General features: G+C 44.4%; 2 protein-coding genes across 2 annotated transcripts in view; one reads left to right on the top strand and one right to left on the bottom strand.

Annotated features, from left to right (window-relative positions):
• Positions 1–8,312, bottom strand: part of SYPL1 (synaptophysin like 1) — a 10,662-nt gene extending 2,350 nt beyond the window's left edge. The window contains exon 1 of the mRNA XM_056482061.1: positions 8,116–8,312. Within this exon, the coding sequence (XP_056338036.1) occupies positions 8,116–8,312 (197 nt within the window). The remainder of the gene's footprint in view (positions 1–8,115) is intronic.
• Positions 8,228–9,508, top strand: CCDC71L (coiled-coil domain containing 71 like). Its single transcript, XM_056512902.1, has one exon. It carries the CDS (start codon positions 8,311–8,313, stop codon positions 9,157–9,159), a length of 849 nt encoding a protein of 282 aa, XP_056368877.1. The 5' UTR covers positions 8,228–8,310; the 3' UTR covers positions 9,160–9,508.
• Positions 9,509–11,839: the final 2,331 nt, after the last annotated feature.

The following is an 11,839-nucleotide window of genomic DNA, read 5'->3' as shown; positions in this document are numbered from 1 at the left end:
TTAAGTTTGACTACTTTCTGACTTTACAATGAAAGTTTGGGTCACTTGTATACTTTGGAAAATATTTAATTCAATTACTGGTTGATAATGTTTGTGTATGTCTCTGTGACAACAAACATACTAAAAATTCACTGCATTTCTTGAAATATAATCTTAAAATTCTACTAAATAAGCTACTCATCCACCTGGAGCCATTGCAGGTTCACCGAGGATGAATGAACTCTCCTCTTTTGTGAAGAGTCTTTATAATAATGCAGATCATGTGCAGGGTCAGAACCTCAGCTAGTATCTGTCGTTGTGCCTGTATTAAAATGAAGGGTATCTATAGCTACAGAGAATCTTTGATTTTAAAACGTGCAATCTAAAAGCCCACTTCCCAAAGTATTATGAATCTATTTTTATTCTTTCTTTGTAGCAATGTTATCGAAAATGATCAAAATAATTAATGTGTTCAAATTATCCAGTTTTGATATTTATTCTGTGCTGGCATGAATTCATAAGAATTTTTAAATTATTATAAGAAATACTGTCAACCAAGTGCTACAGAACTATAAATTATTATCATATTTGGGAAAGTTGATATAAATCACACTTGAGGAATTTTGAATCTACATTGAATAACAAAAAATACTTTCAAGGGAAAGAAAATGATACCGCTAGAAGTACTATGGCAGATTTTTAGCAGATGTAAGTCGGGAGAGATCTCAGTGCAGTGGAGATATTCAGCTCGTGCGATGTGAGCTAAGGCGGCAGCTCCAGCTCCCTGCGCCAGGTCTGTGCCGGTCCAGCTGCATCCCAACGCAGGGACACCGAACAGCCCCTGAGCGAGGAGCTGGGCGGGGAAAAGCCTGCCAGGCTTTTGAAGCCCATGCCTAACTCGGAGAACAAAAGGGAGATTCAAAAGGAGGTGTTAATACTAACAGCTAAATCTACATAATAATTGGCTGCTTGCAACTTTCACTGGAACAGAGAGATCAAGACCTTTTCCACCTAAAGTGTCTGAAGCTCTCTCTCCTCTGCCCTCTGAAAGTGCCAAAGATGACATGGAAAAAAAACCCCAAGGTTCTGTCACTTTCAATTAAAACAAATACAGCTGGCAGTAGGTTTTGCAATTTTCATTAGGACAAAGAGAACAAATAAGAACGAGCGTGTCTAAAACGTGGTCCACGTAAAGCTGCTGTAACTATCTGTTTAATAAAGCCACATCCATATGACATACAAAGCTGAGCTAGTATCAACTCCCTTGCTCTAATTCACTCAAAGCATTTTGGAAGGTAACTTTTCTTCATGGACTTTATGCTGGATGTATTGTGTCCTCCCTAGGCCAGCATGAAACATAAATCCAATATAAACATTGCATTGTATCCTGTGGCGAGTTCAACAACAACAACAACAAAACCAAATCAATTGTGACTCTCTCTGTCCTGGAGTGAATGTGTCCTGTCAGCTCATATGGTAATGCACAAATCTGGTAGGAAGGAAAATGGCAGCACGGGCTGCAGGGTATCAAAAAAAGAATTCATGAACTGACGTGCTCAGACACACGGTATCAAGAAATAAGTTTTAATTAATAAGGTTTTAAAATAATTGATAGTAGGCTTTAAAAATTGTGTGGTTTGAGACAAGTGAATGAAATTCACACTTGTTTTAACAGTGACGGTGCCTCAGGAAACAATGTGGCCAATACTACAAGACGGCATGATCTGTGATATGTGAGAACCATGTTCTTGAATAACATATTTCTTATGCTGGAATTATATTCAAGAATCAGTAGTGACCCATGATGCTGAAAACCTATCAGTTGGTCCTGTATAGGAAAGCAGCACATAATCTACTTCTGGTATATAAATGAAGGAGGTAGGAGGTACAGTAGGAAACATAACTTAGACTGAATGTGACTGAAGAAATAGAAGGAGAACATTCCAGCAGAAATTATACCAACAGAAAAGAGAATAAAAAAATAAAAAAAAAACCAAAAACAAAACAAAACAAAACAAAACAAAACAAAAAACCACTAAAAGAAAAAAAGAAGTTGCCTTTTTGCAATCTGTGGAATAACAGATTCACAGAATTGTGGAGGTTGGCAGGGATCTCTGAAATCCTCTAGTCCGACTCCACTGTTCAAAGCAGGGTCAGCTACAGAAGGCTGCTCAGGACTGTGTACAGTAGGTTTCTGAACATCTCTGAGACTGGAGACTTTACGACCTCTGTGCAACCCACTCGAATGTACAATCGTCCTTAAAAACATTTTTTTCTTATGTTGCTGCACAGCCTGGTGACATTTTCTCGGGGTGACAGTTTCTCAACAACGCCGCATCTCCTGCAGGCTCCCACCTCCAGCTCCCTCGCCTCTGGAAAGGCTCCAGGCATTCCCTACAGCCTGAGATCTGCAGAGCTCCACCCTCCTTCTGAAGCTGCCTTTGAAAGTTGTCTTAGAATGGAATAGGCAAGAACAGAAAAGAAATTGGAGTAGGTATTCTGAAATAATCTGATTTGTGGAAGCATTTACTCTATAATAAGGATGTTGGAGATTTTTTTCCTCTGGTCTAGCCTATGTGGTTTCCAAATCCTGCATCATCTATCTACACTATGTCCCACCATTTCATTATCCGCCTTAGCGGCCGAATGGGTGAAGACGATACAGTGTGGCTCTCTCCCTCTCCGCTGGCTCTCCAAAGATGACACAGTGGTTAGAGTGCTGTTACTTTGTCTACAGTAAAGTTAACCCCGGTGAATTACTTCGTGGGTAGCAAATACTGAAGATTTGGGAGTATTATATAGTCAAAGCCAACAGAAGTCGTTAAACAGACGGCTTAGGCGGACTGAAAGGAATAAGAGAAAAATAAAATCATATAAAAACAGGATTAGCAAGAAGAGTTTTAACTTTTGATATGTAAAGCAAGGACCTGTTAATGTTATAGACCAAGAGACCATCATGACTGTAGTAAACAACCAGCTAGGCTATTATCAGTATTTATTGATAGCAGGGCAAAGACGACATAAGTGTTGTACAGTCTGCATTGTTATGTGATTCACATACAGATTATTTCCCAGAATGTGGAAAAAATAGTCTCTGCTAAGGTATCTTCCAGGAGTGCTTTCTGTATCACAAAGCATGACCCTTTTTGTACTTTTACAATTGCTATAGGGTTTTTGTGAATGTATCAGTCCTCTTCTTAAATTTGTTAGAGATGTTTTCCTCTCTCAAACATTGTAAATGAATTCTATTAAAATAAAAGCTTATTTTTTAAGAAATCCTTTCCTCCCCTCTGCATGCAGTTAGCCACCATTTTGAAAGAGAGTGTATTGAGCCAATGAACAAAGGGAAAAATGAGTATACAATGACCGGAGCCAGCGGAATACACCTCACCCCAGGCTCCATCCGGGCTGTGCTTCTGCCCGAGCGTGGCTCGTAGCTGGTGATGGATACTGTAACCTCTGTGTTTCTTTCTCTGTTAGTGCTTTGTTACCATTAAGAGATAGAATATGTTTTGTGGTTGTTGCAAGCTGATGCAACAGTAAAGCTCTGGGAAAGAAATGCTACATTTAATTGATAGAATGCCTTCCACCGGGTCCGTAGCGTAGAACCCGCCCTGACGGCCGCTCCAGGGTCCTCCCGGAATGATGCAAACACTGATAGTCACTTCCCCAGTTATATTCTTCCTTCCTTTCCCAGCCTTTGGCTTAGAGCCTTTCCGACCCCACAGTTTTCATGTACAAGAGCTACTGATGGATTTTTTCCTTCCAATCATGTTTAATACTTTTCAAAAGTGTGCTCTGTAATGACTACAAATGTACTGGGGTATATTTTTCCATTTTGGGATCCACAACTTTGCTGAAAATGAGCTCCACAAATTAATTATGAGTCATCTGGGGGAAACAAAACCAAAACAACAAAAGTAACACATATCTTTTTGGCCATTTAAAGTTTTCTGCTTTATAGCTTCATGTGCTTTCCTGTCATTCTTGGATTATGAATATAATAAGACATAATAATTTCTTATCTGCTTTCTTTGTACTATCACAGTTTTATAAACCTTTATCATATTCTTCTCCAGCCATCTGTTTTTTCAAGCTGAAGAGTCTTAGCCTATTTAATCTCTTTTCATAAAGAAGCTCTTCCATATTTCTGCTCCTGCTGGTTGCCCTTCTTTGTATCATTGCTATTTTCTTTTAGAGATGGTAAGACTAGAAGTGCATAGCATTCAAGATTTGTGGAGTCACAATGGAGTCACTCTCAGCAGAATGCTGTCATCTGTTTTTCTTTCTATCTCTTCTATAATGATTCTGAACACCCTATTTTCCTTTTTACCGCAGCTGTGATTTCTACAGACAGTGATTCCATTTTTTTTTTTCTCCCTTATAACTGATTGAGAAATAATTCTTGTAAATTATTTGCTTTTGTCTCTCTTTGAAAATATTTTCAGGAATTTTGCCAATACTTGTCTGGACACTTCTCAGGCCTAGGAACTTGATGACTATTGGGTAACATCTGAAATTTAGTTGTGAATGGATGTGGAGTCATGCTTGCATTGCCACACAAACTTTCCTGAAAATATGCTGAAGGCATTTGGGAACCAAATTAACCGAAGCAGGCTGCCAGTTAATGCAACATCTCAAGAGCCAAAGTAAAGATACTAGGAAGGAGTGTTTATCTTTGAAGTCACTGGACAGTAAGACTGCTCTTGCTGACCTGGGTAGACGAGTTGGAGGATGTTGAAGGAGAAGTCCTGTCAGCAGAAGTGGTGTGACTTAATATCCAGGATTTAAGGCCCCATCAACAAGACTCAAAACTGTGTGAGCATTTTTACAGATAAGATTGTTAGCATTTAAAATAATTAGCAGTTACCAGTGTGGGTTTTTTTTGTACTAGGCAGGAAACGTTAAAGAAAATAAAGTATCTATTGTGCAGCAATTAGTGTACCACTTTTCCTTCTCAAGAATGCAAAACAGAAAAGAAATTATAACAAATAATTGGAAACAAGGGTTATGGGTTTTTTTTTAATCTTCTCTATTCCAACTTGGACATTTCCTGTATTTTTAGAATAATGATTATTAGAAGATGTACAGAAAATTGAGTCTATACATCATAGTCAAGCCAATTTGATCCACTTCTTCATTTTATTCATCTATTAAGGAAAGGCAATATTTACTTACATAACTCAGGAGTATTGTGAGTGATAATTAATACTTACAAGAAGTAGTATCATTTAAATGAAGAGCTATGCACTTCCAAAGGATTATTAATTTTATTATCATTGTTATTACTGTACTGAGCTATTGGAAATTACTAAAAGATAGGCAATTACCACAGACTTTTTTGAGATGACTTTGTAGGGTATTAAAAGAAGACTGTTACACTGCAGAAAACCCATAATGAATTTGTAAAAGTGAGATTACATCCCATTCCTTAAAAGGGTATTCTCTACCCATTAATCTAAAAAGCAAAATTAATGCATAAATACAACATGATAAAATGTGCTGATCTGTCTTTTCACTTGCAGTTGTAGTGATTAATTTACTGCTTGCTTGAGAAGCTTCCCCCACTCTGCCTCAATAATTTTTGAGTCATATGCCAGAAATGTTTGTAATTTTGGGAAAGTGTTATGGCCAATGGCAACTGGGCTTCTGTAGATTAGCGAGGGCCCATTTGTCATCTGAGCTTCTGAATTATAGCTGCCTCCACCAAGAGTGTGAGCCAGGGCAGCTTCTGTGCTTCAGCTGGTGATGAGCCTCTGCTAAGTCATGGTGACCCAATAGCCAGAGTGTGACCCACAACAGCACAGCTGGATCAGGAGATGCCTGTCCCTGGTGCTTCCAGCACCAGGCTCTTGTCCTCTGATTTATAGGACACCTCCCACAGTTAAATCTGGCTACATGACTGCATTCTAAAGTAGACTGTGAAATGGATCCCATTAAAAATGGCTCTAACACCATCATTTTGGGAAAGGCTTCTTTTTAAAAAATGGGTCATTTTCAAAGCTGGTTTAGAATATGGCTGTACCTCGAGACTGTTCCCATGAAGATTTAAAATAGCTTTGTTAATATCCACTTTAAATGGCTATTTGGATTAATATTCTTGAGTTTCCCATGAACACAAGTTGAATTATCCTGTGCAGAAAATGAATTAATTTCCACTGGCAGTAAGGAATAATTTCTTATGCAGAATTTCTGCCTCTTACTTGACTGGATTTCCAGACATTCCAATTTAGGTTCTTGATGAGTTGAGAATAAAAGATTTGCCTATTCTAACCTGAAAGATTAATTACAGAACAAAGACTGTCTATGAAGAAAAATGTTATTCCTCTCCCTTTACCCATGCTGAGAGAAAGTAATTAGTTAGGGGTCTAATCAAACTTCAAATAGGATTTGTACAGTAGGTTAAACAACCTCTGCCCTTGCTGGCACCTTGCTGTTCTGAGTGCTGGAAAGAGCTCTGGTTTAATTGCAGTAATCCAGGAACCTAACAAGACACTCTGCCTGTGACAGCAATCTGAAATATTGGAAAGCATGATCCAGAGGGACACGGGACTTCCCAACAGCTGACCAAATTGTGCTCCAAAAGCTGCAAGTGTAGCAGTGCCATGCAGGAAATGCTTTGCAGTGGATTCAGCAATGTGGTGACTCTCACAAAGGTTCAACCAACCCAAGTTTTTACTGCTTCATTTGGGATATGCTTTGTTGGGATGTCAAGTCAATCCCAATGATGCAGTATCTCAGTGTTGGCAGAAAGCAGCCTGGGAGAAAAGGGTCTTGGTGGATACCAGACTGAACTTGAGACAGCAACATGCCCTTGCCACAAGGAAGGTAAATGCTATCCTGGAGTGCACTAGGCAAAGTGAGAGAGAGATCCTCCCACTCTATCCAGTGCTGCTGAGACCACACCTCGAGCACTGTCCAGTTTCAGATTCCTCGGTACAAGAGAGACATGGATACACTGGGAAGAGTCCAACAAAGGGCTGCAAAGATGATGAAGAGGTTGGAGCTCCTCTGCTGTAAGGAAGGGCTGAATGAGCTGGGACTGAAGAGAAGGTTCAGGGGGATCTCATCAGGATGTACAGATACCTGAAGGGAGGGTGCAGAGAGGATGGAGCCAGCCTCTTCTCAGCAGTGCCCACTGACAGAGTCAGAGACAGTGGGCCCAAACTGAAACACAGGAGGCTCCCTCCAAACGCCAGGAAATGCCTTTTCACTCTGGGGGTTACTGAGCACTGCCCGGAGAGGCTGGAAACATCCATAAAGATTGTTGAGTCCAACTGTGCTTCTCTCAGAAATGTCTAAAATTAAACCATATAACAATGAATGTCATTGAGATGCTTTCTGAAATCTGTTGGTGTTGTGTGGGTTGGTGCTGTGACTGTTTCAGTGGGGAGCCTGTTCAGTGTCTGACCACCTTCTCAGAGAACTTTTCCTAGAATAGCATCTGAACTTCCCCTCATGCAGTTTCATTCGGATTAGTCATGTCTTATCAGTGGTCAGCAGAGCGAGGAGCATCCATCCTTGGAGATATTCACAATCCATGCAGATACAGTCCTGGGTAACCTGGTTTAGGGGGCTGTGACTGAGCACTGAGATTGGACCAGATACCTCCAGAGGTTTCTTCCACCTCCTGCTGTTCTGCGATTCTATGACTTACGATGTTGTTGACTGACCAACCAAGAGGTTCATGCTAAAAAACCCCTCTAAAACAGGATAGATGCGTTTAACATCATGTAAAGCACTTCACTGTATCATGTCTGTCGGCCCATTTTTGTTGTTTGACTCAGTTCCCTCGTGGCTACTCCTTCGGGGAGTTGGCTCATCCAACCAAGGCCTTACTCCAAACATTTCACACAGCACCCCCTCTGCCCACCGCCCTGTGAGGATCCCTCAGCGGGGCGCGGGGCGGGCACGCGCTCACCCCGCCGTGCGGGAAGGGGGCACCGCTGGAGCGCGGGGGCCGCGCTCGGTGCCGCGCCGGGGCCGGAGCCCGCCGGAGCCCGCCGGACTGTGCTGGACCCCGCCGGACCGTCCCGGATCCTGCCGGACCTCGAGGCGGGCAGGGGCTCCGGCCCCCGCCCTCAGGGCCGCCGCTCCCGGCGGGGCGGGGCCGGGCCCGCCCGACGCGTTTCGAACGGGCCAACGGGCGGCTCGCGGGGCGGGTGCGCGCAGGCCCCGCCCGGGACTTTAAAGCGCCATTTTGTGCTGGGCGCAGGACATCGATCGCGGCTCGCACCCGGCGGCGGCCGGAGCCTGCCTTCGGCGCTGCGTCCGCTCTGCCTGCGCTCTGCCTTCTCGGCGGCTGCCCCGCCACCCCGTCCCGCTGCCTCCATGACCCGCAGTAGAAAGCAGGCGGCGCTGGAGAGAGGAGCCGGGAAGATGAGCACAGAGGCGGGCAGTACCGCGGCGGCGGCCGCGGGAGCCCGGGCGGCGACGGCTGCGCCAGCAGCAGGGGCGGCGGGCGGCGAACCGGCGGCCGCCGCCTGGGGGCTGGAGGGGGAGGCGGAGAAAGTTGTGTACTCGCGCTCGCAAGTCTCCTTCGCCGGCACCAAGGCGCTGGGCGACGCCCTCAAGCTCTTCATGCCCAAGTCCACGGAGTTCATGAGCTCCGACTCGGAGCTGTGGAACTTCCTCTGCAGCCTCAAGCACGAGTTCTCCCCGGTCATCCTCCGCAGCAAGGACGTCTACGGATACTCTTCCTGCCGCGCCGTCGTCCCCGACCCTCCGCCGCCCTCGGAGCGGCCCCGCCGCCGCGCCGGCAAGCGGCGCCTCCCGGCCGTCGACGCCAAGCGCCGGGCTGGGGCGGCGGGCGGCAGCGCCAAGCGGCGGCGGCGGCGGCGGCGCCGCAGGAGGGAGCGGGGCCGGCAGCGGCCCGCGGCCGGTGGCCCCCGCGCCCGGGAGGAAGAGGCGGCGGCGCCGGAGCCGTCGGGCGAGCAGGCGGACAGCGAGCAGGGCAGCCCGGCGGCGCCGGCCGCCTGGGAGCCGTTCAGCGGCAAGTCGCTGGAGGAGATCTGGAAGGCGGCCACCCCCCGCCTCACCACGTTCCCCACCATCCGTGTGCGGGGCAGCATGTGGAGCCAGCGGAGCCTGGCGGCGGCGCGGCGGCGGGCGCAGCGGATCCTCGGCGTGGACCTGTCCCCCGTGGTGCGGGTGCGCCGCTTCCCCGTGGCACCGTCCTGAGCCCGCGGGGCTCCGCTCCCCGCGCCTCACCTTGGCCGCGGTGCGGACAAAGAGACCGGTATCAGTCACCTGTTTACATTGCTTTTGTCTGGATCGTGTTCTGCTGCTGCACTTTATGGCCCGCTCGGGCGGCGCCGGGCCCCCCTCCGCATGGGGGGCGGCCTGCCGGGCCCCGGCCTCGCCCCGGGCTGGGACCGCCTGGCAGGTATCACGCGTGGGGACCAAGTTCCACTTCCACTTTTTTTTCTCTCCCATTGGACTACCTCACTGGTCCAGAAGTCCACCCAAGAAGTTATTTTCCAAAGGAACTTACTTTCATGCTTGTATAATAAAGCACCATCTGATTCTTGCTCTTTTTTTTTTTTTTTTTTTTTTTTTTTTTTGCCCCCCCCCCCCCACTTCCCCTCTTCCCCTTTTCCGATGGATTATGTATGCTTTGTGGTGTTGCACTAGTATGTGCTCAGGGTATTTTGAATCCCAAGCATTCCCAAGTTTCAGTTTACTCTGATAAAGGATGCGTAAAGAATGGAGGTTCAGGACTTGTGGCTCTTCTTGATGGTGCAAAAACTTTTTAAGTTTTAATTTCATGAGTTTAGTGATATATAAAGATGTATCGCGCAGTATAATTGTTACACTTTTGTATCTAAAGTCATTTTTAAAGTTTTCTAGTTGAACTAAGTATTTGTTTCTATGGAGCACCTAAAGATAGAATCATCCTGATATTTTATAACCCTGTTTACTTTAGGGAAGCTCATTTGGTCAACCTAAGTGAACTTAATAAAAGTCAAAGAACAAATGGTGTTTCAGTTCAATGAAACTGCACAGGGATGGGTTCCTGGTGAAGTACATCACCACTGAGGTGCTCTATGTCAGTGAGCTCTGGCTTTGAAAAGAATGTACCTGCTTATCAAAGTGATGTATAGGTGTCTGGAGATGAACTATGATCCAGTGTTGGTGCTGACAGCCAAAAGTCAGTAACTTGCATTACACAAATATCACACTGAAGTGCCTCTGTCTGCAAAAAGAACAAGACTTGATCTCGATAACAAACTAGTACTTGTCCTGTGCCTGTGAGATGGTTAATGATGGATAATTATGTTTAATATAATTACGTGCACATAATTATTTTTATAAACCTTTCACGCGTTCCACAGTTGACTGATGAAAAATTCATTATGTAGCTTGATTATTTTGACTGAAAAATAACTTATAGTCATTCTATGTGATAGGCAGTCTCTCTTTAAAATGATTTATTAAAGGGTATTTTTAGCTTTGCAATTGATATGTGAGAAGCAAAGATGTGTGTGAGGGAGAAAGTGATTGATTATTCTACTTCTACATTAATTTTTTTATGCTTGCAAGAGGGTAAAGAAATGCTGGGTAATACACAGTTTACGTTCCAACTATCCTGGCGGATGAGACTAATCAGTTTTCATGTTGGAATGAACAACCTCACAAATTGCTTATAGAATCATTTGGTGATTTAAAATTTCTGTTGTCTCTTGACTCCTTGTTGCCTGCCTTCAACAAAGGCAGTAAGACATCTTGATGGTGTAGAAGCTGCTTGTATAAACTTGCTAGTGTTAACTCAAAGCAGCCAGCTTCTTCTAAAAACATGTATATTTGTAGTTTTTTTTCTTTGCAAACTCCTTCCAAACTAATGCTTAATCTATTCTACATCCATTTGGCTTTTGAAATTGTTTACATAACATTAGACCGTCTGCTGATGGCTGCAGTAGTGCCACGTTGCATTTCAGAAGTGAATTAAATGAAAGTTCAAGGGTGCATATTGTTGTGCTGTTCCTCTGGATAAAATACCTGCTTGAATGTAAAAGCAAAATTGGGTTGATTTAAAACCCAGTAAGGCAAGCTGGAGTTACCAGATGCCAAGGCTCCAGGTATTTCGATTTTGGAATTCTACTTCAGAAACACAAGAGTATTGTTACCAGTTCATGAAGTGTATAGGTGATTTCAGTGCTCCTACTGTTAGGATGAGGGGCTTTTTGGTATTATTTTCAGCTCTGTAGAAAGATATGATAGAATTAAGGATTTGGCTTGTGCGGATTCTTAACTCCTAAAGAGGTGCAGGACAGGCTAGGTCAGATTTCAAGGGTGAGAGTTAAGGCTGCCAGAGGTATGATATGGGAGACTGTATTAAATTTGTGCTGCCTTGTTTGGAGGCACATCCTGAAATGTTCTGTGTAAGAACAAAATATAGTGAAATAACTTATAACTGTCTTGAGTGGCTCTTGCTCTGAGGGCTCTATGTGTAAGACTTGCTTATTTTTCTCTTGGTTGTGCTTTGACTTCTTGGTTTAGAAGTGGGAGCTTTATTGGAGGTATAGTGTGTTTTGCTGATACCCTGTTAGCAGGTTGGGTTGGAGTTTCACTGCAGTCTGAACTCCTCTGACAACTGCATTTACAGATTCTTAGCTATTTCAGTTTGTGAAATCAATTAAGAATGGGAAATCTTTAGTCGGATTTTCTGGCGATGTAGTGAGCTGAAATAGCTCACCAAAGTTCTGAGTACAGGATGGGCTGTGAAAGCCAACAGATCACAGGGAAACGAAACCAGCTTATTTCATGCTCATATTCCTGGCAGTTTGTGGCAATCCAGGACAGGATTGTCTGTGGTCCAATTTCCCTCCATCTTTTTCCTTCTCAAATGTGCTATTCCCAC

Source organism: Oenanthe melanoleuca, chromosome 1A (assembly GCF_029582105.1).
Source record: "Oenanthe melanoleuca isolate GR-GAL-2019-014 chromosome 1A, OMel1.0, whole genome shotgun sequence".
Taxonomy (NCBI): domain Eukaryota; kingdom Metazoa; phylum Chordata; class Aves; order Passeriformes; family Muscicapidae; genus Oenanthe; species Oenanthe melanoleuca.
This window is presented reverse-complemented; position numbering and strand designations above follow the sequence as displayed.